The sequence below is a fragment of the Simochromis diagramma genome, unplaced genomic scaffold (genome assembly GCF_900408965.1).
Source record: "Simochromis diagramma unplaced genomic scaffold, fSimDia1.1 OVJJ01000344.1, whole genome shotgun sequence".
Taxonomy (NCBI): Eukaryota; Metazoa; Chordata; class Actinopteri; order Cichliformes; family Cichlidae; genus Simochromis; species Simochromis diagramma.
The window spans coordinates 10,890,293-10,903,916 of NW_024387375.1; the positions used below are offsets into that span (position 1 = coordinate 10,890,293).

The 13,624-nt window shown below is 41.9% G+C and overlaps 1 protein-coding gene across 1 annotated transcript in view; it reads right to left on the reverse strand.

Annotated features, from left to right (window-relative positions):
• LOC120719888 (von Willebrand factor A domain-containing protein 5A-like) overlaps positions 1-13,624 on the reverse strand; it is a 48,851-nt gene that overhangs the window by 26,912 nt on the left and 8,315 nt on the right. Inside the window, exons 7-13 of the mRNA XM_040009452.1 lie at positions 13,401-13,540; positions 13,222-13,310; positions 12,989-13,133; positions 12,098-12,177; positions 11,894-12,008; positions 11,581-11,739; positions 11,407-11,510 (exon numbers count right to left, since the gene is read on the reverse strand). Coding sequence (XP_039865386.1) covers positions 11,407-11,510; positions 11,581-11,739; positions 11,894-12,008; positions 12,098-12,177; positions 12,989-13,133; positions 13,222-13,310; positions 13,401-13,540 — 832 coding nt within the window. The remainder of the gene's footprint in view (positions 1-11,406; positions 11,511-11,580; positions 11,740-11,893; positions 12,009-12,097; positions 12,178-12,988; positions 13,134-13,221; positions 13,311-13,400; positions 13,541-13,624) is intronic.

Below are 13,624 nucleotides of genomic sequence, written 5' to 3' on the forward strand. Positions count from 1 at the left end.
ATTCGGCAAATGAATCGGCCTTTTGAGGGCCTAAACATGCTCGAAAACTCATGAAATTTTGCACACGCGTCAGGTCTGGTGAAAATTTACGTATTTTAATGTTCTCAGACATGGCCAGGGAAAATTAGCTCAGTAGCGCCACCTAGAAAAATGAAAAACGCGAGCCCCCGGTATGGGTATGGCCTACATGTTTGAAAGTCGGTACACCTATATAACGTTCAGAGTCGAACAAAAAAGTCTATTATGGCAATGTCCTAAACCCAACAGGAAGTCCGCCATTTTGGATTGAAGGTGACATTTTGGCTCTGATTTTACCGTTTCCATGCCTTGTACTTTAACGAACTCCTCCTTGGGATTTGGTCCTATAAACTTCAAATTTGGACAGTGTCAACTACACCCTTGTGCCATGTTAAATTGCGGAGCTTTTGAGTTTTCACAATACTATGAGGCCGTGGCGCCATGGCGAATTTCGATGACTCGCCATGAAAATCTTATTGCCTCTCATTTTGTCATACATTTTCTGACCTTGACCAAAGTGAACACATATGATAAGGCTCCACCCCTGAACATATTTCAACTGCCATATTTGACATCAAGGACAGCGCCACCTAGTGGGAACAGGAAATGTCATGTTTTACACTTTGGGGTACAGTATAGTGATGGGTGACATCTGCAGCCTCAAATTTCTCCAGGAAAGCCTTAAGGAGTTGGTCTTGGGTTACAGTGAAAACTGTGACTTTTCGCAAAAGGGTGTGACACCAGCAGCATGGCGAACTTTGATGTCACGCCATGAAGAAACAAATTAGTATAACTCAATGAAATCCAGTCTGATCAGTACCAGACTTTACAGGCATGATGTCAGACCCGCCCTGAACAGATTGATGTGCCCATTGTCGGAAATACGGACAGCGCCACCTAGTGGCAACAGGAAATGTCATGGCTTTAATTTTGTTGTACTGATTTTCACAGGTTCATCGTGGCCACCTCAAAAGCGGTGAATATCACCATCAGTCCCTCGTGATGCTTCAGTGCAAAAATTGTGACTTTAAACTGAACGGCGCACCCTGGTGGCAACGCTGTTCACCATGAAAGATGAAGTGGCTTTTGAGGGTCTTGGCAAGTTTATAGAGGCTTGAAATTTGGCACACACCTCCAATGTGATGAAGGCTTTGTTGTCATGTGATCATTTTCATTGAATATCCCAAAATGGCTCCACAGCGCCCCCTACAAAATTTCAAAACCACAGCCCCAGCTCTGTGTTTTATGTATGAATCTGAAACCTGGTAAGCTTATAGGAGATATCAAGATGTACAAAAAAGTCTCTTGGAGCAATATCCCAAATCCAACAGGAAGTCAGCCATTTTAAAATTAATGTGCAATTTTGGCAACATTTTCCCCTCTTTTCAGGCACCGTTCTTTGACGAACTCCTCCAAGGGATTTCATCAGATTGATGCGATCTCCTGTGTGTGGAATCTAAAGACCTTTGTGATGTTAAATTGCGAAGCTTTTTACGTTCAGGGAAACGGGGTGGTCATGGCGGCACGTGGAGTTTCAATCACTCGCCAAAAAGCAGTAATCTGCTGTCACTCAAAAACAAAATGTCCAATCTCTCCCAAAGCTCATAGGCGTGATGAGACTCGAGCTCGGAAATGTTTGTTATGCCATTTGTACATAATGGTTAGAGCGCCACCTAGTGGAACGACTAACTAATCATGAATGAATGAGTTGAAATGTTAGCTGGTGGTTAAATGCATGAATTCCATCAATGTGACATCAGATCGGAGGTGCTGGTTTTAGGTGTTGGGCGTGGCTCGACGCGCCGGGGGTGCGAGGGCCCTCATAACGCTGCTTGCAGCTTTAATTAGGGCCCGAGCACTGACAGTGCGAAGGCCCTATTGTAATTGCTCTGTTTATTATTATTATTATTATTATTATTATTATTATTATTATTATTATTTCGGCAAATGAATCGGCCTTTTGAGGGCCTAAACATGCTCGAAAACTCATGAAATTTTGCACACGCGTCAGGTCTGGTGAAAATTTACGTATTTTAATGTTCTCAGACATGGCCAGGGAAAATTAGCTCAGTAGCGCCACCTAGAAAAATGAAAACGCGAGCCCCCGGTATGGGTATGGCCTACAAGTTTGAAAGTCGGTACACCTATATAACGTTCAGAGTCGAACAAAAAAGTCTATTATGGCAATGTCCTAAACCCAACAGGAAGTCCGCCATTTGGATTGAAGGTGACATTTTGGCTCTGATTTTACCGTTTCCATGCCTTGTACTTTAACGAACTCCTCCTTGGGATTTGGTCATATAAACTTCAAATTTGGACAGTGTCAACTACACCCTTGTGCCATGTTAAATTGCGGAGCTTTTGAGTTTTCACAATACTATGAGGCCGTGGCGCCATGGCGAATTTCGATGACTCGCCATGAAAATCTTATTGCCTCTCATTTTGTCATACATTTTCTGACCTTGACCAAAGTGAACACATATGATAAGGCTCCACCCCTGAACATATTTCAACTGCCATATTTGACATCAAGGACAGCGCCACCTAGTGGGAACAGGAAATGTCATGTTTTACACTTTGGGGTACAGTATAGTGATGGGTGACATCTGCAGCCTCAAATTTCTCCAGGAAAGCCTTAAGGAGTTGGTCTTGGGTTACAGTGAAAACTGTGAGTTTTCGCGAAAGGGTGTGACCCCAGCAGCATGGCGAACTTTGATGTCACGCCATGAAGAAACAAATTAGTATAACTCAATGAAATCCAGTCTGATCAGTACCAGACTTTACAGGCATGATGTCAGACCCGCCCTGAACAGATTGATGTGCCCATTGTCGGAAATACGGACAGCGCCACCTAGTGGCAACAGGAAATGTCATGGCTTTAATTTTGTTGTACTGATTTTCACAGGTTCATCGTGGCCACCTCAAAAGCGGTGAATATCACCATCAGTCCCTCGTGATGCTTCAGTGCAAAAATTGTGACTTTAAACTGAACGGCGCACCCTGGTGGCAACGCGGTCCACCATGAAAGATGAAGTGGCTTTTGAGGGGCTTGGAAAGTTTATAGAGGCTTGAAATTTGGCACACACCTCCAATGTGACGAAGGCTTTGTTGTCATGTGATCATTTTCATTGAATATCCCAAAATGGCTCCACAGCGCCCCCTACAAAATTTCAAAACCACAGCCCCAGCTCTGTGTTTTATGTATGAGTCTGAAACCTGGTAGGCTTATAGGAGATATCAAGATGTACAAAAAAGTCTCTTGGAGCAATATCCCAAATCCAACAGGAAGTCAGCCATTTTAAAATTAATGTGCAATTTTGGCAACATTTTCCCCTCTTTTCAGGCACCGTGCTTTGACGTACTCCTCCAAGGGATTTCATCATATTGAACCAATCTCCAGTGTGTGGAATCTAAAGACCTTTGTGATGTTAAATTGCGAAGCTTTTTACATTCAGGGAAATGGGGTGGTCATGGCGGCACGTGGAGTTTCAATCACTCGCCAAAAAGCAGTAATCTGCTGTCACTCAAAATCAAAATGTCCAATCTCTCCCAAAGGTCGCAGGCGTGATGAGACTCGAGCTCGGAAATGTTTGTTATGCCATTTGTACATAATGGTTAGAGCGCCACCTAGTGGGACGACTATAATCATGATTGAATGAGATGAAATGTTAGCTGGTGGTTAAATGCATGAATTCCATCAATGTGACATCAGATCGGAGGTGCTGGTTTTAGGTGTTGGGCGTGGCTCGACGCGCCGGGGGTGCGAGGGCCCTCATAACGCTGCTTGCAGCTTTAATTAGGGCCCGAGCACTGACAGTGCGAAGGCCCTATTGTAATTGCTCTGTTTATTATTATTATTATTAGGGCCCGAGCACTGATAGTGCGAAGGCCCTATTGTAATTGCTCTGTTTATTATTATTATTATTATTAGGGCCCGAGCACCGAGAGTGCGAAGGCCCTATTGTATCTGCTCCGTTTCTTATTATTATTATTATTATTATTATTATTATTATTATTATTATTATTCACCCCAAACAAGGGCCTTTTTGAGGGCCTAAACATGCTCAAAAACTCATGAAATTTTGCACACGCATCAGGTCTGGTGAAAAATTTTGTATTTTAATGGTTTTACATATGAGCACTGGGAAATGGCTCTACAGCGCCACCTATGCCTTGTTAAATGCAGCCCTACGACCACATCGTTTGAGCTACATGTATGAAATTTGGCACACATGTGCATCATGCCAAGACGAACAAAAAAGTCTATTGGCCCATTGACACAAACCCAACAGGAAGTCCGCCATTTGGAAGAGAAGGTGACATTTTGGCTCTAATTTTGCCATTGCCATGCCTTGAACTTTTTCGAACTCCTCCTTGGGATTTGGTCCTATAAACTTCAAATTTGGACAGTGTCAACTACACCCTTGTGCCATGTTAAATTGCGGAGCTTTTGAGTTTTCACAATACTATGAGGCCGTGGCGCCATGGCGAATTTCGATGACTCGCCATGAAAATCTTATTGCCTCTCATTTTGTCATACATTTTCTGACCTTGACCAAAGTGAACACATATGATAAGGCTCCACCCCTGAACATATTTCAACTGCCATATTTGACATCAAGGACAGCGCCACCTAGTGGGAACAGGAAATGTCATGTTTTACACTTTGGGGTACAGTATAGTGATGAGTGACATCTGCAGCCTCAAATTTCTCCAGGAAAGCCTTAAGGAGTTGGTCTTGGGTTACAGTGAAAACTGTGACTTTTCGCAAAAGGGTGTGACACCAGCAGCATGGCGAACTTTGATGTCACGCCATGAAGAAACAAATTAGTATAACTCAATGAAATCCAGTCTGATCAGTACCAGACTTTACAGGCATGATGTCAGACCCGCCCTGAACAGATTGATGTGCCCATTGTCGGAAATACGGACAGCGCCACCTAGTGGCAACAGGAAATGTCATGGCTTTAATTTTGTTGTACTGATTTTCACAGGTTCATCGTGGCCACCTCAAAAGCGGTGAATATCAACATCAGTCCCTCGTGATGCTTCAGTGCAAAAATTGTGACTTTAAACTGAACGGCGCACCCTGGTGGCAACGCGGTCCACCATGAAAGATGAAGTGGCTTTTGAGGGGCTTGGAAAGTTTATAGAGGCTTTAAATTTGGCACACACCTCCAATGTGATGAAGGCTTTGTTGTTCTGTGATCATTTTCATTGAATAGCGCGAAATGGCTCCACAGCGCCCCCTACAAAATTTCAAAACCACAGCCCCAGATCTGTGTTTTATGTATGAGTCTGAAACCTGGTAAGCTTATAGGAGATATCAAGATGTACAAAAAAGTCTCTTGGAGCAATATCCCAAATCCAACAGGAAGTCAGCCATTTTAAAATTAATGTGTAATTTTGGCAACATTTTCCCCTCTTTTCAGGCACCGTTCTTTGACGAACTCCTCCAAGGGATTTCATCAGATTGGACCGATCTGCAGTTTGTGGAATCTAAAGACCTTTTTGATGTTAAATTGCGAAGCTTTTTACGTGCAGGGAAACGGGGTGGTTATGACGGCACATAGAGTTTGAATCACTCGCCAAAAAGCAGTAATCTGCTGTCACTCAAAATCAAAATGTTCAATCTCTCCCAAAGGTCGCAGGCGTGATGAGACTCGAGCTAGGAAATGTTTGTTATGCCATTTGTCAGTAATGGTTAGAGCGCCACCTAGTGGGACAACTATAATCATGATTGAATGAGTTGAATTGTTAGCTGGTGGTTAAATGCATGAATTCCATCAATGTGACATCAGATCGGAGGTGCTGGTTTTAGGTGTTGGGCGTGGCTCGACGCGCCGGGGGTGCGAGGGCCCTCATAACGCTGCTTGCAGCTTTAATTATTATTATTATTATTATTCCGGCAAATGAATCGGCCTTTTGAGGGCCTAAACATGCTCAAAAACTCATGAAATTTTGCACACGCGTCAGGTCTGGTGAAAATTTACGTATTTTAATGTTCTCAGACATGGCCAGGGAAAATTAGCTCAGTAGCGCCACCTAGAAAATTGAAAAACGCGAGCCCCCGGTATGGGTATGGCCTACAAGTTTGAAAGTTGGTACACCGTTATAACGTTCAGAGTCGAACAAAAAAGTCTATTATGGCAATGTCCTAAACCCAACAGGAAGTCCGCCATTTTGGATTGAAGGTGACATTTTGGCTCTGATTTTACCGTTTCCATGCCTTGTACTTTAACGAACTCCTCCTTGGGATTTGGTCCTTCATACTTCAAATTTGGACAGTGTCAACTACACCCTTGTGCCATGTTAAATTGCGGAGCTTTTGAGTTTTCACAATACTATGAGGCCGTGGCGCCATGGCGAATTTCGATGACTCGCCATGAAAATCTTATTGCCTCTCATTTTGTCATACATTTTCTGACCTTGACCAAAGTGAACACATATGATAAGGCTCCACCCCTGAACATATTTCAACTGCCATATTTGACATCAAGGACAGCGCCACCTAGTGGGAACAGGAAATGTCATGTTTTACACTTTGGGGTACAGTATAGTGAAGGGTGACATCTGCAGCCTCAAATTTCTCCAGAAAAGCCTTAAGGAGTTGGTCTTGGGTTACAGTGAAAACTGTGACTTTTCGCAAAAGGGTGTGACCCCAGCAGCATGGCGAACTTTGATGTCACGCCATGAAGAAACAAATTAGTATAACTCAATGAAATCCAGTCTGATCAGTACCAGACTTTACAGGCATGATGTCAGACCCGCCCTGAACAGATTGATGTGCCCATTGTCGGAAATACGGACAGCGCCACCTAGTGGCAACAGGAAATGTCATGGCTTTAACTTTGTTGTACTGATTTTCACAGGTTCATCGTGGCCACCTCAAAAGCGGTGAATATCACCATCAGTCCCTCGTGATGCTTCAGTGCAAAAATTGTGACTTTAAACTGAACGGCGCACCCTGGTGGCAACGCGGTTCATCATGAAAGATGAAGTGGCTTTTGAGGGGCTTGGAAAGTTTATAGAGGCTTGAAATTTGGCACACACCTCCAAATGGATGAAGGCATTGTGGTTATGTAACCATTTTCCTTGAATAGCGCAAAATGGCTCCACAGCGCCCCCTACAATATTTCAAAACATCAGCCCCTGCTCTGTGTTTCATCTATGAGTCTGAAACCTGGTAAGCTTATGTAAGATATCAAGATGTACAAAAAAGTCTCTTGGAGCAATATCCCAAATCCAACAGGAAGTCAGCCATTTTAAAATTAATGTGTAATGTTGACGACATTTTCCCCCCTTTTCAGGCCTCATACTTTGACGAACTCCTCCAAGGGATTTCATCATATTGAAGCATTCTTCAGTGTGTAGAATCTAAAGACCTTTGTGATGTTAAATTGCGAAGCTTTTTACATTCAGGGAAACGGGGTGGTCATGGCGGCACGTGGAGTTTCAATCACTCGCCAAAAAGCAGTAATCTGCTGTCACTAAAAAAAACAATGTCCAATCTCTTCCAAAGCTCATAGGCGTGATGAGACTCCAGCTCGGAAATGTTTGTTATGCCATTTGTACATAATGGTTAGAGTGCCACCTAGTGGAATGACTAACTAATCATGAATGAATGAGTTGAAATGTTAGCTGGTGGTTAAATGCATGAATTCCATCAATGTGACATCAGATCGGACGTGCTGGTTTTAGGTGTTGGGCGTGGCTCGACGCGCTGGGGGTGCGAGGGCCCTCATAACGCTGCTTGCAGCTTTAATTTCTTTCTATATTTTGTACCATAAAATTTGATTAACATGCATATCATCACTTTTTGTAATGACTGAAACTGACAAAAACCCACCTTTTCAGGCTTTGACTTTTTCACCTCCTTGCTGGTCTTTCCCAGTGCAGTAGCCAGAGCTGGATCAAGCAGCCAGCAGCCAGACGCCTCCTGGAGGGAGACTAACTGTAGCAAAGGGTCTCTGGATAGGTGCTCATGCACAGCAGCTGGGAAAAAAAAAAGTACAAAGATGAAATAATAACTGAACATCAAGTGTCCAGTCATGGCCTTTCTATCTAATTAAAAAAAAAAAAATATTATACAGTAAATTTACAGTAAGGCACTTTTTGCTCCTTTTTTTGTGGTACCAAACTGCGCTCACTTCTTCCCATGTAAAGTTTTGCAGTGCAGTGTTATGGTAAGATGAGTCTGATGTGGCAACAACAATGAAGAATTTATTGAGTGCCCTGATATTCTGTAAATGATGGAAACTAAAAGCTTTATGTGTCTACTTTTAACCAACATTACCTTCGTAAACAAACATATGTGAAGCAGCATAATGCTTGGCAGGCATCTTATGAGAGTTCCAAAAGACAGGTAGTTTCTTCTTCATGTGAGGAAATAGCCCTTTTTTGCTGTGAGACTTTGTTGGTTCATAGCAATGAGCTGCTGAGAGATTAGAGAGACCGCAACTCAGTAAAGCTCAAGTCATTATTATAAAAAACACACACACACTACAGTCCAACTGGGTGATCTGGTAATTCATTACTTTCATATGACTAACACTGAGGTTAAGTTTATTCCTTCCTGATAAATAGAAATCCACATCCATCCAGTGCAGTGATGGTCATCTAAACAAAGTAAAGCTGCTCCAATTCCACTGGCTGTGGAAGCCCTGACTAAACAAATGTGCAACAAATGCAATGGCATCTCTCTTAAATGTAGGACAATGAAAACTCTTCAACTGCTATATGTCAGGAACTGGTTCATATGTTTTTTGTTGCTTTAGACAGCAGCCTACCCAAATAGCAAGCAGGTCTGGCCCAGATCTGGTATCAAGCCGGCACTTCTGACTGACTGGTGTCATGGCAGCTATAAAAGAATTAGTCCATTCTCTGAACAGAGTTTCATCATGTTACTTTTGCGCTATTATGTTCCGGCACATGTTGTTATTACATGGCTTGATTAAAGTACACATAAGGCTGACATAAGGCACAGGACCACCAGTGTGCCTGCAACTGACCTTGTTCTGGCCCATGTGTGGGCCATCTCTGGCAAACCAGATCTGGACCACCAAAGGGCCGTCATTCTTTGCGGTATGTGGGCCATGTGTAAGCACATTGTGTGGGCCAGATCCAGGCCATACCAATTTTGCTAAGTGGGTATGCTTATAATTACAAAACACAAAATATTAAAAAAAACAAACAAACAAAAGAAGACATTTTTCCTTACCTAATCCCTTGAATGCTGAGAACGCAAAAAAAGAACAAGAAAAAAGAAAGAAAGGTGAAAACACGTTAGTAAAAAGAATTTTCAAACCTTTTGGCTGTTGTGCTTCATACATGACTCACCACAAACAATTGGCTGTATTGGTCTCCAATCAGCTTGCTAGCTACTGCATTCCAGAAACACTGTCCAAGGTGTAGCCCAACCCATTTCAGTTAGTATGTTTAATTATTTTATTTTAAAAAATGTTATTTTTTAAGACCATTGTTGGTTTTAGTCTAGTTTAAACCAAACCAGTCCACTGGATTTAGCTACATTTTGGACAGTGTTTTTTGGAATACAGTAGCTAGCGAGCCAACCAGAATTTTTGCATCCAAGACTGTGATTGGTTGGTTTTGTGGCACATTTACAACGGTGTACAGAAAGAGTTGAGCGTGCAGGAAGCAGAGGTGTTGAAAGCATGAGCGTCACACTGAGAGCAGGACGGTAGATGTCTATGAGCACACAGACCAGATTTCTGAGCAGGAGAAAATGCCAACAACTGAGCGAGAGGGGCTGTTATTGTGTGTGTATATAGATATTAGCAAACACTGAAATACATTTAGCAGCAATGAATTTTGTTCGCTCAAATTAAGCTTTTCTTCATTCAAAATAATTTTCTCCTGAAAATGCAACATTTGTACTTACAAAAATAATATACATACACTCAGAACAGAGGCACAAAAATAATGCCATAGATTTTATAACTAAAATAACATAACATAACTCCTACATAACTCATACACACCAAAAGTTGCTGGGTGACAATATTATAACAATTTGCAGAATCCTCTGGGTCAAAACTACTGTAAGATGACGTAAAGACTCCATCAACACTTAAAAGTATTAGGGAACAAATTTATTGGGTAACCAATGCTTTTTTACATGCATCCCTCTCTCTCATACTGCTGTCTGATCAGTACCTACATTATTTTTACCATCTTGTTGCTAATCATTCTTTTCATTTGGGTCTGACCTTCTCTTAAACCAAACATTTTACTGGTTTTATTCATGCTCAACCATCTTTGCTTCAGAGCTGTGGCTGACTTTTAGCTTTGCTTTTGGCAAAAACTCACAGGGTGTCGGAACATTTCTGCACACAAGAGGTCCTTGAATCACTTCGCTGTTGTCTTTGTTGACAGCAATGAAGGCAGTGAAAGAACTGCTCACTCCTGTTTGGACACTGAGATGCACCACCTTCTCCTTCACACCTCCAACTTGCTGTCCTCTGTGCTCTCTCTCCTCCATCTCCAGGGAGCGAATCAGAGTTCGAGCACCCAACCTGTGGACTGTTAATCTGCAGATAAGAAGGAACACACCAAGAGATGGGTGACTTAAGTGTTTCTTTGTTTTTTTTACCATTGTATTTTTTAAGGTTATATAGAGTTGGAGTCAAACTCCCCAAAAATCACATCAGATACCATGATTGAAAACAAATGCTCATACCTAGAAGTAATCAAAATCCAAATGACACATGAGCACTTTCTTCAGGTTTTAAACCTGCTGATAGCGCTAATATTAGAGTTTGGATTGTTACAATATTTGTGATTAAGACTAAAAGAATTTATAATTAATATCTCAATGAGCAAATTCCACTGATTAATTCTCACTGATAGTGAGAAAGAAGTCTCTCCTCCTGTGTGAGTGGTTAGTAATTACAGCAAACAAGAGAATGTTATCTTTTTTACTTTATTTAAAAGGTTTGTGAATAAGCTCAGCATGCGGAGTAGAAGTTATGAAGAGATTCAGAAGTGATTGAATGCAATAGGATATTAACCCTCTCAGGCTCAAATTAAACTTTTTGTTGCTAATGTACAACCAAGTCCTGCAGTGGTACTTCTGAGTAAAAAGAAGTCATAAAATATGTATGTGGGGTAATCAGGATGTTAGTTTTTAACTGTTGCAAATCTGCAACGCCTGCCTTGAGAGGGTTAATTACTCATGTCGACTCTTAGTCACCAAGATTATGCAATAAGAAGTAAATGTCAGTGGTTAACCTATTTAAATACTTTATTTCAGATGTGAACACAACATATTTCAGTTCATATTCATTATAATCTACTGCTATTTTCAACCCAATACATCTAAAGTCATGAACCAAAGAAGAGTACTGGGTTTCTTAAACTCTGTTTTACCCAGTGTCCTCTGCAGGTCTGAGACTGAAGTGCAGCTGGTTCTCAGAGGGATGACCTGCCAGACTGTACTTCACCGTCACACAGCCCTCTGCTGCCTCTGAACTCTGACACAGAATCACAGGGTCAGAAGTCATGAAATAGTTAAACAACAACATGAGAGGCTGCTGCTCCTACCTGTCCAGTAAGCTGGGCATAAATCAGTGACCTCTGACCCTGGAAAAGTGCTGTGATTGGTGGAGAGAGGACAGTGACAGACCCTTCCTTTGGTAAATCCCATGTGACTGAGATGTCGACCACAGCCGGCTGCAGAGCAAATCGCAGCGACTGCATCACCTGAAAAATAATGAAAATTTCTCCAAATATACACAAACAGTTGGAACAGACATTTTACTCACTGCAGGTCTGATCTCAAATATGGATCTGCTGCTGCTGCTGCTGCTGCTGCTGCAATGCTTAACTTGTTTTCTTTTTGTGTTAAATATCTTACTTTTGCTTGCATCCTGTCAGTGTCTGTGATGAACTGAGCGTGACCTCCTCCTTCCTTTGCCATCCCATTGATGAGAGCAGAGCTGGCCCCTTCCCCAATCCCAAAAGAGAAACACCTGCAATACAACAGTTTTCTTTAAGTACATAGAGGACATGTTGGACATTCTGTAATTGTGTAGACGTACTTGTGTTTTTGTGGTTTCACCTGTGAGAATCTGAGTTCCTCTTCACCAGATCTATCACTTCTTTGGTGTCCCACACCTCTCCATCAGTAAAGACAAACAGCTAGAGAGGAGAGTTGGCACATAAGGACAAAACATCAGACCCACAAACACACAGCTTGTTCTGAGAGCTGAGTTAGGATTCAGAAACACAAATGTTTTAATGGTAATGTGCAAAGAACAATGTACGGTTAATATGAACTCCAAACTAAAGAACAAAGCTGTTACATGAACAACGATTATATTCACAGGGTTAAAATATGTGATATATTAAAAGTTAGATTGTACACTAATGCCAATGCTGAGAAACATTTGTAGAGCGTGTGTGGTCCAAGTTTTGTCCAATGTTTTTATGAAACTGAATCTGCTCTATGTAGATACATCCCTATAAAGCATCTTCATGGTGATATAAAAAAAGCTAAAATATCCTAAATCATTATATTTTAAGATGAAGTTGTTCTAAGGCTAAAGCAAGGCAAGCAGAAAGTAAAATTAAGTTCAAAGGAAATTTCCAGGAGATTAATGCAAAGCAGTTTGTGTGTGTGTGTGTGTGTGTGTGTGTGTGTGTGTGTGTGTGTGTGTGTGTGTGTGTGTGTGTGTGTGTGTGTGTGTGCGTGCGTGCGTGCGTGTGTGTGCGCGCGCATACGGGTTCTTACTATCTTGGTGGGGACCAAAGTCTGAAATTTACTGTACTGGTGGGGACCAAAATCCAGGTCCCCACGTTGTTGGAGGCATTTTTCACACTTAAATTGTGGTTTTAGTGTTTTAGGGTTACAATTGGTTTATGGTTAATGGTTAAGTTTAGGGTAAGCATTATGTTATTGGGATGTCCCCACGAAGACAGCAAACCAGAAGAGCGTGTGAGTGTGTGTTACCTGTCGTGGCTGATTGGGAATGCAGGGCTGGTTGTAAATATATTTGAGGGGCTCCAGGATCTCAGTTCCTCCAAGATTAGCCTCCATCTGCTCAACTTTCTTCAGAGACTCCTTTATGGTCTGCTGGCTGTACTCCACACTCTTACTGCCATCACACAAACACATGCACCAAAACACCCATTAGGATATTTTAACAAAGACAGCAGGGCCTTTGATATGAGGGAGAGACTCACGGGAAGATGTGTTCATAACAGGACCCAAAACTGTAAATATTGAAATAGCAGCCCATTGGTAAGCTCTGCAACAGGAGCAGCAGAGTATCCTTAAGAGAACATTGAAAATATAGTGAGGCCACTGTGTGAGAGGAACATTATAAAACTAAAGAGTTTATGAGTAAGTATATTATGGATACCCTGGCACTGCTGATGCGAGTATTACTCATACTTCCAGATCGATCCATTAACAACACAAACTCTCCACATGAAGCCATCGCAGACTGGGGGAACTCAGGGTACAGACTCACCATCACCACTGGATCACCCATCAGAGAGCCTGAAAAATAACAGACAGAAAAATCTGAGAAATTGCTTTTTGTTTATGTCAACATTTTGAACTTCCAAGCAGAAGTAGATAATG